General features: G+C 47.5%; 1 protein-coding gene and 1 long non-coding RNA gene across 2 annotated transcripts in view; one reads left to right on the top strand and one right to left on the bottom strand.

Annotated features, from left to right (window-relative positions):
• The first annotated feature begins 4855 nt into the window (after positions 1-4855).
• On the top strand, positions 4856-6545 carry LOC135101046 (uncharacterized). Its single transcript, XM_064004620.1, has 2 exons — positions 4856-5357; positions 6439-6545. The coding sequence occupies exons 1-2, from the start codon at positions 4856-4858 to the stop codon at positions 6543-6545; spliced, it is 609 nt and encodes a 202-aa protein (XP_063860690.1).
• Positions 6546-9640: 3095 nt separating this feature from the next.
• LOC135101420 (uncharacterized) overlaps positions 9641-15000 on the bottom strand; it is a 50170-nt gene continuing 44810 nt past the window's right edge. The window contains exon 4 of the long non-coding RNA XR_010269266.1: positions 9641-9797. This is a non-coding gene — a long non-coding RNA (uncharacterized LOC135101420). The remainder of the gene's footprint in view (positions 9798-15000) is intronic.

The following is a 15000-nucleotide window of genomic DNA, read 5'->3' as shown; positions in this document are numbered from 1 at the left end:
CGCGTTTGAGATCTCATATTAAGATTTTTCTCACATCCTTGAAAGACTTTTCTATAAGGCGCTTTGGGAAGATCTTACGACAGGCACTTAATTAGGACATGCGCGCGCACTCTCGCTCTTTCCTGCTAACTTTTCCCATTTATGTGTGTGTGTGTGTGTGTGTGTGTGTGTGTGTGTGTGTGTGTGTGTGTGGTTTTGTTCATAATCTCATATTTCACATCCATTTCCTACTTCGTATCACGCTGAAATTCTCTCGTCCCCCCCCCACCCTTTTCCTTTTCAATCAATAAGCTAACAAACTAAATGCGTAGATACCTGTGCGCGTGTGTGCGAGTGTCTCCGAGTACACCTACGAGTATACTTCACAGGTACATTCCCCTCACGACACCACCAGTACCTTAATCCCAAGACCCTTTAATACTTACACCAAGATCCCTTTTACAACACAACCTTTATAACGCATTCCCAGCAAACCTAACACAGTCCCCAGGACACGCCATTAACCACCACAGGAAGAGACGTGAAGAAAGGACACGAAAACAAAAAAAAAACACACCATTAGGGTACGTTATATTCCAGAGAAGTGCCCACGACCTTCCATGCACCATCTGTTTTTGGTTTCATTGTCTTTCTGCTCCCTCGTACCATCGCCTGAGTTGGCCAGGTCATGGATGGCTTGAAGGGCAAGACCAGGGGTGACGGAGGATGCGTTGGGGAAGGCAGGAAGGCAGGAAGGCAGGTACAGACAAGGCGGACATCACATATAGATGGATTTGGGAAGGGATGAGGGACAAGAAGAGACTTAAATGAACACAAGGATGGGCATGGGGATAAAACAGAGGAATGGAAAAAAATGGATGGAGGGAAGATAAACGACAGGAAAGATGGTAAAAAAAAAAGGAAGGGGGAAGGGAACACGAGGGCAGAAGAGAGGGGAGGAAAGAAAGAAAGGAACGCACCGGAAATGGAGGTGAGAGAAAAAGAAAATAAAGAGGGAGAAGGAAGGGAAGAACGAAGGGAGAGCGGTAGGGAACGGAAGGAAGGAAGGAAGGGAAGAAAGAAAAAGGGAGGGAGTAAATTGGAGAAGACAGAGAAGAGGAGCGCACGAGATAAGAGGAGAGAAAAACGAGATGACAGAGAGATATGTATAAACAGAAGACAACAGCAGATTGGCAAAGGGACAGAAAAAGGAGGGCACGAGACGAAGGCAAGGAATGAAGGAAGGACACGAAGGAGGAATATATGTATGTCATAAGAAGACAGAAGACTGGAAATAGAAAGACGAGGGGGAAAAAGAGATGTGAAGGTGATATATGGATAAATAGAGGAACTGAACAAATTGGAGAAGGAAGGGAAAGAGGAGAGAACGAAATCAGAGGAATGAAGGAAGTACACGAAAGTGAAATATGTAAGTAGAGGACGGAAACAAACGTAAAGAAAGAGAGAAGAAAATAAAGAAGAAACGAGAGAAAAGAAGGAAGAAACAAAAAGTAAGTAAAGAGAAGATCTAAAGTAACTGGAAAAGGAAGGGAAAGAAGAGGAAATGAAACCAAAAAGAAGAAAAAAATACGAAGTAGAGAGAAAACGAAAGAAAACTGAAAAGAAAAGAGAAAAAGAAGAAACGAGATAAAACGAAGGAAGAACATGAAGTAGGTAAGCAATAAAGAAAAGATGAAAGGATAATGAGGAGAAAAAGAAGAAACAAGATAAAAATAAAAGAAAACACATGAAAAAGGGCAGCAGAAAACGGAAGACTAGAAAAGGACGAGGGAAAAAGAAAACGAGATAAAAAAAAGAAGTAACAAACTATTGGAGAAAGAAAGAAAGAGAGAAAAGAAACGAGGTGAAGGAAGAAGGTAGAAAAATACGAATCAGGTAAAGAGAGAGAGAGAAAAAAAAAAGAGAGAAAATAAATGACTTTTAAAAGGTAAAAGAAGAAATAAGGACGCGAGGTGAAAAAAAAAGGAAAACCAGACAGGAAGTAAGGACCGACGCTACATTGGAGGCAGCGGAACAGAGATCACCTGAGCGACAAGCGAGAGAGAGAGAGAGAGAGAGAGAGAGAGAGAGAGAGAGAGAGAGAGAGAGAGAGAGAGAGAGAGAGAGAGAGAGAGAGGAAAAAAGGGTGACGTTGGTAGGAATAGACATAATTGCCTTTCCTTTCACGTCTCCACACACACACACACACACACACACACACACACACACACACACACACACACACACACGTACAGTCCAACTCCCGCCCTTGAGGTCCTGGCGGAGTGTTTCCTGAGGGTTGGCGAGGCACCACCGCTCATCTTTACCCGGGGGAATCCCTTCGGGGGACAAATTTAGAGCCGTGGAGTCTCAAGGTCACCCAGTCTTTCCTCCCTTGCTGTTCTTCTCTCTCTCTCTCTCTCTCTCTCTCTCTCTCTCTCTCTCTCTCTCTCTCTCTCTCTCTCTCTCTCTCTCTCTCTCTCTCTATTTCTTCGTTCTCCTTCTTGTCCTTCTTTTTTTCTTTATTTTTGTCTTTTCCGTGTCTCTTTTTCTTCGTCCTCCTTCTCCATGTCATGTTTTTTTTTTTTTCTTCTTCTTTATGTCCTCTTGTCTATCTATTCCTATGTCTTCTTCCCTTCCTGGTCGTTCTCCTCCTTGTCTTCTTTCCTTTTTCTCTCTCTTTTGTTGCTTTTTCTTCCTCTTCCTCCTTCTCCATGTCACCTTTTTTTCATATTTCTACCTGTTCTTACTCGTAATTCTCCTGGTTCTTTCCTTTTTTTCTTCTTTCCTTTTTTTCTTCTCTTCTTCTTTTCTTCTTCTTCCTTATTGTTCTTTCTCTTCCTCTTTATCTATCATCATCGTAATTTTTCTTTTTTGCTTCACTTGTTTCTTCTTTTTGTCTTCTCCCTTCTTATTTTCATTCTTTTCATTGCCTTTTTTTTCTTGTTTTTATTTTTCTTGTTCTTGTTCTTCTCGCTCTTGTTCTTGTTCCTGTTCTTGTTGCTGTTCTTCTTTCCTTCTTCTCTTCCCTACTTTGCTTTCCCTCCTCTCTTTTTTCTCGTTCTTTTCTTTCCACTTTCTTTGCATCTCTTTCTCCCTTTCTCTCTTCCTTCTCTCTCCCTTTCCTTTTTTTCCTCTTTTACTTTTCTTTCTTTAATTTTTCCTCTTTTCGTCGTTCCGTTCCTCTGTTCTCTTGTCTCTTACTTTCATCTGTTGCCATCTCCCTTATTTCCTTCCTCTTCTCTCTCCTTCCATGCCTCTTCCTCCTTCCTCCCTCTACCCTTCTCTAATTCCTTCCATAAGCTTCCTACCTACTTCCCCTTCCCTTCTCCCTCTAGGCTCTCCTCTCATTCCTTCTCTAGCCTCCCTTATATCTTTCCTCCTATTCCTTTTTCTTCCTTCCTCTCTCCAGCCTACATTACACTTTCTCCTACACTCTTTCCTCCCTCCAGCACTATCTCTCCCTTTAACCATACTCATATTTCCCTCCTTCCTCTCTTTTTTTCTCCCTCCAGCTCCCTCTGTGCTTTTCTCCCCCCTCCACTCTCTCTCTCTCTCTCTCTCTCTCTCTCTCTCTCTCTCTCTCTCTCTCTCTCTCTCTCTCTCTCTCTCTCTCTTTCCCCCTTCTCCCTCTTGCCCTACCCTCTCTTTCTCTCTCCGCCGCTCCTTTCCGCCAGTGGACAGCTCCCGGCAAGCCTCAGTAACACCCTTATGAGGCGAGTCCCCGTGCGTCCTCCACCTGCCTCCCAGCGTCCCTTTCCTCGCCCCATCTTGAATATTCCTCCCCGGCGCGTCTTAAGTGTCGTGTGGGAAGATCCGACGCCGCGGAGGAAAAGAGGAAAGAGGAAACTGTTGCCTTCAAAGGTTTTCCTCCTCAGACACAAAAGGGGTTGGTTTAAGTTTTATTATTAGTGAGGGGGAGAGGGAGGGAGAGGGGGAGGGGCGAATTAGGGGGAGAGAGAGAGAGAGAGAGAGAGAGAGAGAGAGAGAGAGAGAGAGAGAGAGAGAGAGAGAGAGAGAGAGAGAGAGAGAGAGAGAGAGAGAGAGAGAGAGAGAGAGAGAGAGAGAACACGCACACATAAAAATAACATAAGAATAAGCAACCCCTCTCTCTCTCTCTCTCTCTCTCTCTCTCTCTCTCTCTCTCTCTCTCTCTCTCTCTCTCTCACGGTAATTTCCTCCACGTGTCCACACGCGGCCTCTCCTTCCACTTGAACACACTCGTCGTCTGTTGAATAATTCGAGGCTGATTTTATGCTACCGGAAGGAATAGCTCTGAAGAAGGAGGAGGAGGAGGAGGAGGAGGAGGAGGAGGAGGAGGAGGAGGAGGAGGAGGAGGAGGAGGAGGAGGAGGAGGAGGAAGAAGAGGAGGAAAGGGAGGGAGTGGGAAAAAAGGGAAGAATTATGGATCAGGAGAAAATGAAGGGAGGGAAGAAATGACGGGAAATGAAGGAAGGAAAGAGGTACGGAGAAGCGGAGAGAAAAATGAGAGATTGTGGAGAAGGGAGGGAAGAGGGGTGGATGAGGAAGGAGAAGGAAGAATAGAGGGAAGGGATATGGAAACCGTGCGAGGAGAGAGAGAGAGAGAGAGAGAGAGAGAGAGAGAGAGAGAGAGAGAGAGAGAGAGAGAGAGAGAGAGAGAGAGAGAGAGAGAGAGAGAGAGAGAGAGAGAGAGAGAGAGAGAGAGCAGAGATGATTGCGAGAGGAAGAAGACAAGCAGAAACAGCAAGAGGAGGAGAAGGAGGAGGAGCAGGAGGAGGAGGAGGAGGAGGAGGAGGAGGAGGAGGAGGAGGAGGAGGAATAAAAAGGACAATGGGCAGGACCGATACTTTGTCTGTTTCTCAATGAATATCTGTCGGTGGGCCGCCGATTCACCATGGGACGGCTGGAAGGAAAAGACTACCCTCCCCTCCCTTCCCAGCCCTCCCAGCTCCCCAAAGCCCTACCCAAACCCTGCCCATCCCTCCACAACCTTCCCCAGCTCACACCAGCCCTCCCTTTCCTCCCAAGCCCTGCCCAGCCCTACCCAGTCCTCCCTTCCCTTCCCAGCCCTGCCCAGCCCTGCCCCAGCCCTCCCCAGGCCTCCCAGCCCTGCCCCAGCCCTCCCCAGTCCTGCCCCAGCTCTCCTAAACCCCAGTACCCCAATGCAACCCTCCCCTACTCTCCCAACACTCCAACAGCAGTTCCACCCCCTCCCAGTCTCCCTCCCCAGCCACAGTCTTGCATCTCTTGCTTCTACCCCTCTCCCTCTCTTCTTTCTTCTGTTCTCTCCCCGCCAACACCCCCACCACAATCCTCCCTCTCCCTGGTTGTTGGTCCTCTTTCCTCTCCCCTCTCCCTCCCTCAGTTCTTTTCTCTCCACTTCCGTGATCGCTCCAGTCTCTCTCTCTCTCTCTCTCTCTCTCTCTCTCTCTCTCTCTCTCTCTCTCTCTCTCTCTCTCTCTCTCTCTCTCTCTCTCTCTCTCTGTAACCCTTTCACTGGTTTCTCATTTGCTTCTTCCCTCTTCTCTCTCTCCCCTCTCCTTCTTTTCTCTCTTCTTCCCCAATTACATAAAGCTTCTTCAATCTCTCTCTCTCTCTCTCTCTCTCTCTCTCTCTCTCTCTCTCTCTCTCTCTCTCTCTCTCTCTCTCTCTCTCTCTCTCTCTCTCTCTCTCTCTCTCTCTCTCTGTGTGTGTGTCTCTCTCTCTTCCTTCTTAATCTATCCGCTTTCTTCCCGTCTTTTCTTTATATTTTTTTACATTCCCTTCTTTCCTCTCCCTTCCTTCATTCGCTCACATTCTTATTCCTCTCTCATCAACATTTCCACATTTTTTTCCTTTTTCCCTTCCACTTCCTTCTCATTTGTGCTTCTTTCATCTCTATCCTTATTTTTTCTTCTGGCTCATGTTTTCTTCCTTCCTTCCTTCCTTCCATCCTTCCTCACGTCTTCTCCTTCCTATCCTCCTTCCTTCCTTCCTTCCCTCCTTCTTTCCTTCCTTCCTTCCTTCCTTTCTTCCTCCTTCCATCCTTCCTTTTTTTTTCTTTCTTCCTTCCTTCCTTCCTTCCTTCCTTCTTGTCTCGTTTCTCTCCTGATTCTCTCGTTCATGTATTTTTTTCTCTCTCGGCAAAAACTACCAAGATTGAGAGACGTTGCAGCGCAGACAGGAGAGAGAGAGAGAGAGAGAGAGAGAGAGAGAGAGAGAGAGAGAGAGAGAGAGAGAGAGAGAGAGAGAGAGAGTCACATAGCCACACAAACAAACAAACAGACAAATAGTTAAAAATACACACAGACACACAATATATACGAGAGAAACATTTAGCGTGACGAACCAAAGAAAACGATCATAGAAAACGATCATAGAAAACAGAGATAGGTGTCTCACTTCATTATTTTCCTTGTTCTCTTCCTTCATTTCTCCTCCTCCTCCTCCTCCTCCTTCTTTTCTCCATCCCTCTTTGTTTTCTCTTCCTCTTCTCAGCCATTCCTGGAGACGTGCAGGTCTCTGAACTTGGAGAGAAAGAGAGAAATATGGAGAAACGAAGAGGAAAGGAAGGGAAAGAGAAGAAAGAGAGGAAAGAGAAGTAGAGAGAGAGGAGAGGAAAGGAGGATGTTTCTAAAGTTGGGGAGGAAGTGAGGAGGGAGAGAGAGGGAAGAGGAAAAACAAAGAGAGGGAAGGGAGGAATGGAGGAGATTTCTGAACTCGGAGAGGAAGAGTGAAGAAAGACAAGGGAGGGAGGAAACAGGAGGGAAAGAGGAAAGAGGAGAAAGCGAAACAAAGACAGAAAATGAGAAAAAGAGAAGGCAGGAAGGGAGGAGATCTCTAAATGCGGGGAAGAAGAAAGAGAAAAGAAAGGAAAGAGGAAAAACAGAGAGAGAGAGAGAGAGAGAGGAAAAGGAGAAAGGGAGGAAAAGAGGCGAGGCGGGGCAGAGAGAGTAGGGTCCGCGTGAAGTGTTGGTGAAGGAGGCTTAGCACGGGTCTGAGGAAGATTGCATGCCTGCGAGAAAGATTACATGGCCTGGACGGGGAATAGGCGGCTGGGGAGGGAGTCTGGGGTGCGCTGGAGGGAGCCGGGCCAGGGAGGACACACGCGGAGGGAGAAATGAGCGAATGGCGAGTGGAGAAGACGCGTGTAAGAGGACTGCAGGAGGGGAATACAAAGGAATACACGGGGAGAAAATTGCTCAGGTGGAGTCGAAATAGAGAAACGATTAGGTAGGTTGTGAAAAAAAAAAAGGCTAAGAGTGTGAGAGAGGAAGAAGTGTATGAAGGCGCGAAAGACGAGTGTAAGAAGACTGCAGGAAGGGAATGCAAAGGAACACACAGGAAGGAAATACATAGATGGATATGAAATAGAGAAACGACTAGGAAGGATGTGAAAAAAGTTATGTATAAGAGAGAGAGAGAGAGAGAGAGAGAGAGAGAGAGAGAGAGAGAGAGAGAGAGAGAGAGAGAGAGAGAGAGAGAGAGAGAGAGAGAGAGAGAGAGAGAGAAGAGGAAACTTTGTGGACTTCAGAATTAGAGAAACGAGTAGATAAGACGAGAAGAGGAAAAGTGATTGAGTAGTGGAAAGACTGCATGACTGACTGACTGACTGACTGACTAACTGACTGACTAACTGACTAATTGACTGACTATCTGACTGGGGAGAGGAAAAGGAAGAAGAAAGGGTGGACAAGAATGATGTGTAACTGACTGACTGAGTGACTGATTGATTGACTGGCTGGCTGGCTGGCTGGCTGGCTGACTGACTGGTTGGGGAGGGTGGAGGAGACAGGGAAGATGGACAGGGAGGTGTGGGGGGGTGGCCAGGGAGGAGGAACATCTGCAGGGGAAAGAAAATCGTCTGGCGAGAATTTACAGTCATGAGGGCATTCCTGTGTTCCTGGAGAGAGAGAGAGAGAGAGAGAGAGAGAGAGAGAGAGAGAGAGAGAGAGAGAGAGAGAGAGAGAGAGAGAGAGAGAGAGAGAGAGAGAGAGAGAGAGAGAGAGAGAATCAGACAAAAACAAAGGCAAAAAATAAATAAATAAGTAAAAATTAAATATACACATACCGAAAAATTGAAGAAAGGAAGAAGGAAAAGGAAAATAGAAAGAGAGAAAGAAAATTGAGGGAAAGAGAGAGAGAGAGAGAGAGAGAGAGAGAGAGAGAGAGAGAGAGAGAGAGAGAGAGAGAGAGAGAGAGCGAGAGAGAGGGAGAGAGCGAGAGCGACAACGACATCCCCAAGTAAAAATATAAGTTAATAAAACAGCAGCAGGAGGAAAATGGAGGAAAACAAGAGAGGTGACGAAAGACTTGGTCTAATTTATTTTTTTAAAGCTGATTCTTGTATCCAACTACTCCCTCTCTCTCTCTCTCTCTCTCTCTCTCTCTCTCTCTCTCTCTCTCTCTCTCTCTCTCTCTCCCCCTTACATTTTCCTGCTTTCAATTTTTTTCCTCCCTTTCTTAGTTCTCTCCATAAATTTCTCTTCTCCTCACTCCGCCACATTCCTTCTCACCTCTCTCTCTCTCTCTCTCTCTCTCTCTCTCTCTCTCTCTCTCTCTCTCTCTCTCTCTCTCTCTCTCTCTCTCTCTCTCTCTTGTCTTCCTTCCATCTTAATCTTTGTCCACTTCCTTCTCTGGTTCATTATTCACTTTCCCTTCTTTCCGTTTTGTTCCTTCTTCTTTTCCTTCTTCTCGTTTTCTTCTTCTTCTCCCTCGTTCTTCTTCTTTTATTATCCTCTTTTCGCTCATCCTTCTCTTCCTCCTCCTACTATTCTTCGTTTCATTTTTATTTTTTGTCTTTATTCTCCTTCTTCATCTTCTTTGCTTTATCATCTCCCCTCTATTTCATTCTCATTCCTTGTTCACTTTTTTTTATCCCTCCTCCTCCTCTTCCTTCTCCTCCTCCTCCTCCTCTCTTCCTCCATCCTTCCTCTTCTCCCTCCCCCTCTTCCAGTTTCTCATCCTCTTCCAACTTCTCAATCTTTTTATCAGTTTCTCCCTCTCCTCCTCCTCCTCCTTCGCCTCCTCTTCCCCCTCTTCCTCCTCTTCCTCCATCTCCTCGAATTTCTCATCCTCTCTCAGCTTCTTTACCTTTTCATTTATTCCTCCTCCTCTTCCTCCTACTCTTCCTCCTCCTCCTCCTCCTCCTCCTCCTCCTCCTCCTCCTCCTCCTCCTCCTCCTCCTCCTCCTCCTCCTCCTCCTCCTTCAGTTTCTCCACAATGCATGGTCCAATTTTTTTTTCTCCTCGGCTCTAGGTGGAGAGGGTGATGGGTGGGGAGGAGCCTTCATCTTTGCTATCTTTTTATTTTACAGTCTGGTAGGGATTTACGGAATACAGATCTGTTATTGTTTTCTTTTGTGTTCTTTTGTGTTCTCTCTTCTACAATTTTTTTTCATCTTTCTTTTTTCTTTTCCTATTTATAATTTTCTTCTTCTTCTTCTTCTTCTTCTTCTTCTTCTTCTTCTTCTTCTTCTTCTTCTTCTTCTTCTTCTTCTTCTTTTATTTATTCTTGTTCTTGTTCTTGTTCTTGTTCTTCTCATTCATCATCTTCCTTTTCTCCCTTTTCCGCCTCTTCCTTCTCCTTCTCATCCTCCTCCTCCTTCTCCTCATCTCCTCCTCCTCCTCCTCCTCCTCCTCCTCCTCCTCCTCCTCCTCCTCCTCCTCCTCCTCCTCCTCCTCCTCTTTCTTCTTGTTCTTTTTGTCCATCCTCCTCCTCTTCCCCCTCCTTCTCTTCCTCCTCCTCCTCCTCTTTCTTCTTGTTCTTCTTCTCGTCCATCCTCCTCCTCCTCCTCTCTCTTGCCACAATCAGCCAGCATGTTCTGATGGGTCTGCCTCCTCCCTTCGTCAGTCTCCCTGGAAGGTAAACTGCAAGGCTGGAGAATTCAAACTAAGGGCACTTCCTGACTACTGCCTCTACACCCCTTACCTCCCCTCACCCCTCCAGCATATCATCCCTCCTTCCCTCTCCTCCCCACTGAAACACTCCCCTCTCCCACATCCCTGACAATGCTCAATTTTCTCTCTCTCTCTCTCTCTCTCTCTCTCTCTCTCTCTCTCTCTCTCTCTCTCTCTCTCTCTCTCTCTCTCTCTCTCTCTCTCTCTCTCTCTCTCTCTCTCTCTCTCTCTCTCTCTCTCTCTCTCTCTCTCTCTCTCTCTCTTCTTCGCTTCCCCTCTCCTCCATAACTCCTGGTTCCCTTCCCTTCCCTTTCCTCAGCTCATTTCTCTTCCCCTTCTCTCCTGACGGTCACTCCTATTCCTTCCTCCCCAATAAGAGTCTTCCTCCTTTTCCTCCTCTTACCTCTCCTCTTTTTTCTCCTCCTTCTTGTCTTCCTGACGTCCACTCCTCTTCCTCCGTCCCCAATAACAGTCTTACCTCCTCATCTCCTCTCTCTTCTTCTTCTTTCTCCTTCTTCTACTCTCACCTCTCCACTGCATCTCTCCACTTGCGCCTCCCCCCTGCGCCTCCCCCCTGCGTCTCTCCCCTGCGCCTCCCGCCACTCTAAGCCTTCCTTTTCCACCTCCAGCGGCCTGTCGACCTGTCCAAGTCGTTTCCTTCAGGCAAAGAGGTCGTCACATGCCACCAATAGCCTCCAGGAGTCTCGTGCACACACACACACACACACACACACACACACACACACACACACACACACACACACACACACACACACACACACACACACACACACACACACACACACACACACACACACACACACACACACACACACACACACACACACAGGCACTAGTAGGTCATTTCCAAGTCGTCCAGTCGTCCAGTCAGGCAGGAGCAACACGTCATATCGTTCCTCCCTTCCCCCAACACACACACACACACACACACACACACACACACACACACACACACACACACACACACACACACACACACACACACACACGGCGGGACACACCAACCACGCCCTGACACATTCACCATCCCATCAGCATCCGAATACACACACACACACACACACACACACACACACACACACACACACACACACACACACACACACACACACACACACACACAGAGCTGCCGTTCCAGACAATGGCCAGCAGAGACGAGGCAGTTTAAGAGGAATCAAATATTTACACGTTTTCATCCACCAAAAGCGCGTTACAGCACCCACCCTTCCCTCTCATGGACTCTCCTTAGGGAACATCACGAGCAGGGCAGGAGGAAAGGAGGAGAAAAGGGTGAGGGAGCGACGCACAGAGGTAAAGAAGGTAAGGGGGTAAGGTGAAGGAGGATGAGGATGGTACGGTACAAGAGGAGCCGGAGGGGAGAAAAAAGAAGAAAGAGAGGAAGATAAAGGAAAATGATAAAGGGAGCTTAGAAAATGACGATTATCATGGAAAATTTGAGACAGGCAGAGAGAGAGAGAGAGAGAGAGAGAGAGAGAGAGAGAGAGAGAGAGAGAGAGAGAGAGAGAGAGAGAGAGAGAGATACGCACACCTTCATAAGACGCAGCACGTGTAAGTAAGGCACAGTAATCTCATCTACTCCATCCCTCCCTCTCTCGCGTGGCCCGCGGCGCCGCCCTGCTAGGCTCTGTACGGGGCGGGTGCGGAGCGATTGTGCCTTCTGCTTCTTAATTAGACGGCGGAAAGAGAGAGAGAGAGAGAGAGAGAGAGAGAGAGAGAGAGAGAGAGAGAGAGAGAGAGAATATCATACTCCTTTATGCACTTCCCCACCGTTAAAACGTAATTCCCCCTTGGATAAAGAGCAAAGAAGAACGTTTAAAACAGAGAAAAGAAAGGGGTAGGGGCGGGGAGGGAGGGCTGGAGGGCTGAAGGGGATGAGGAGAAGCAGACAAGGATTCTGTTCGTGTGGATTAAAACAGTCTGGAATCATTCTCTTAACGAGCCGCCACGGGAGCTGCTGCGCGATGTGGCTTCTCCTCTTCCTCCTCCTCCTCCTCCTCCTCCTCCTCCTCCTCCTCCTCCTCCTCCTCCTCCTTCTCCTCCTCCTGGTTGGCCGGAATTCTTAACCGTCTCTCTCTCTCTCTCTCTCTCTCTCTCTCTCTCTCTCTCTCTCTCTCTCTCTCTCTCTCTCTCTCTCTCTCTCTCTCTCTCTCTCTCTCTCTCTCAATTTTCTTTCTCTCTTTCTATTTTCCTTTTCCTTCTTCCTTTCTTCAATTTTTCGGTATGTGTATATTTAATTTTTACTTATTTATTTTTTGCCTTTGTTTTTGTCTGATTCTCTCTCTCTCTCTCTCTCTCTCTCTCTCTCTCTCTCTCTCTCTCTCTCTCTCTCTCTCTCTCTCTCTCTCTCTCTCTCTCTCTCTCTCTCTCTCTCTCTCTCTTCATCCCTTCTTTCCATTTTCCCTTTCATCCTTCCCTTTCACTAATCCTCACCTGCCACCCTCCCCTCAATCCTTCCGTACTGTTGCACCCTGTACCTTTCCCTCCTGCTGGTCTACCCTATATTCTTTGCCTTCGTTGTACCGTGCACCTTTATTTCCCGTTTGCACGTACCCTGTTTCCTACAATACAGCTCTGCCCTTTATCCCACCCACAATGTAACCTGTACCCTTTCCTGTTGTACCCTGCTTCTCTCCCTGCTTGTAACCTGCATCCTTCCTACTGTACTCTATATGGTTTCCTCCTTCTATTCTTTATCCTTTTCTCCCTGTTCCCTGCATCCTTCCCTCCCTGTATATTTCATTCCTCCCTGTCGCTGTACCTCGCCTCCTTCTTTCTCTTTGTACCCTCCAGCTTCCCCTGCAGCCGCGCCGGTCCCATCAAGTCACCCCGGCGGACGGCGCTCCCAAAACGCCAGCAAAATAAACCCGCTTGGAAATAATACAGCTAAATGGTCCACATTAACCTGGACTGGCGGCCGCCCTTCGTTTTACGGACGCGGGAGAAAAATAAAATCTCAATATCAAGCGAGGTAAAAATTCTCGAAAAATAAGGGGGAACGAGGAAGCACAACAACATCAACAACAACAACAACAACAACAGGAGCAGTAAGAACAGCAACAACAACATATACAAATACAGCAGAAGCAGCAGCAGCAATAATAATAATAACAACAACAACAACAGCGGCATCTCTCTCTCTCTCTCTCTCTCTCTCTCTCTCTCTCTCTCTCTCTCTCTCTCTCTCTCTCTCTCTCTCTCTCTCTCTCTCTCTCTCTCTCTCTCTCTCTCTCTCTCTCTCTCTCTCTCTCTCTCTCTCTCTCTCTCTCTCTCTCTCTCTCTCTCTCTCTCTCTCTCTCTCTCTCTCGTTCAGTTTCTTGCACACGAGCAAAACGTTCGTTACCAAAAGAAATAGGGAAAAAATAAAAGCAAACTGACAAACTGCCGTTTCCCCCTCGCTTCTGTCAACAGGAGTAAACTGGGCGGCGTGCCCCACTCGGCTCTCCGTCACTCCTGCCCCCCTATTCCCCCCCATCCAAGCACTACAGCCTAGCTCCCTCCCCCACACCGCGCTCCCCAGCACTCAGGGGCGGGAAGCAAAATACTAAAAGTTTTCTTGAGTGAATGTTGATTACACACTTTTCAGGGCGGACGCAGAGAAAAAATGTTACCTGTTGGAAGGACCTTTTTTCTTTTTTTTTCTTATAATTATGAGAGAAAACCCTTGTGCTGTTGTGCTGTTAATGACCCGTGTGGGCGGCAGAAGCTTAGTGAGGTGCACGCAATCTACTGCCACACATTCACCCATTCATTCATTCATCCACGATAAGCTTAGTAAGGTGCACGCAATCTATTTCCACCCCCTCCCCCCGATTGGCTTAGCACGCAACCCACTACCAGTCACCCACCCACGCCCTCAATTCTCACCCAGTCACCCACATATCCACTCACCTACCCATGTCATTCTACCAGTTCCACTCCCCTCATACCTTGCTGTCCACGCCCCCTCGCTCCTCACTCACCATCAGTCACCCTCCTCTCGCTCCCCTCACTCATTACATCACCCGCCCTCAACCTCGCCTGCTCCTTGCCCTCATCCTCGCTCTCCCTCACACTCTCCCTCGTGCCCTCCCGCCTCATTCACGTTGCTCTGCTCTCACTAATGCACCTGTTTTTTTTCTTCTTCAGCCACCGTCACCGAAATAACGAGAGTACCACACTAATTAGAATCGAATATGTAATTAGGAAGAAAAGCAAGTCTCGAAACAGTTGAAATTGGTGCACAGTGAAAAGCATGAGAGAGAGAGAGAGAGAGAGAGAGAGAGAGAGAGAGAGAGAGAGAGAGAGAGAGAGAGAGAGAGAGAGAGAGAGAGAGAGAGAGAGAGAGAGAGAGAGAGAGAGAGAGAGAAACGGGAAAAAATATATACGAGAGACTGAATGAACGGAAAAAAGGCAAAATCAGAAAAAAAAGAATAAATACAGTGAATACCATCTACTAAAACACACACACACACACACACACACACACACACACACACACACACACACACACACACACACACACACCGATCAACACGAACGACAGCCCAAAGACCCCCGTGGCTGTCTGACCCGCGACACACACACACCGAAACATCGATCTCGCATCCTCAGTTCCTAAGTGAGAGAGAGCGAGAGAGCGAAAGAGAGAGAGAGCGAGAGGGCCCGGAGGCGTGACGAGTCGGGGAGAGGGAAGCAAGAAGGGAGGGGGGAAGGGAGACTACTGGTGGTGGTGCTGCTGCTGCTGGTGCTGGTGGTACGGGTGTTGTGAAGGCTGAGGGGAGACGGAGTGATGAGGGTAAAGCTACACAAAGGGAAGATGAAGAGAGGCTGGAAGGGAGATAAGAAGAAACTGGAAAATGGGGACCAGTAATTGAGAGAGAGAGAGAGAGAGAGAGAGAGAGAGAGAGAGAGAGAGAGAGAGAGAGAGAGAGAGAGAGAGAGAGAGAGAGAGAGATTTTTATGGGATATGAAGCGACGGGTAAAAGAGAAACAGCCCCTACTTACTGGCGCGCGCACAAACACACACACACACACACACACACACACACACACACACACACACACACACACACACACACACACACACACACACACACACACACACACACACACACACACACACACACACGTGGACAGGATG

Source organism: Scylla paramamosain, chromosome 6 (assembly GCF_035594125.1).
Source record: "Scylla paramamosain isolate STU-SP2022 chromosome 6, ASM3559412v1, whole genome shotgun sequence".
NCBI lineage: Eukaryota > Metazoa > Arthropoda > Malacostraca > Decapoda > Portunidae > Scylla > Scylla paramamosain.
This window is presented reverse-complemented; position numbering and strand designations above follow the sequence as displayed.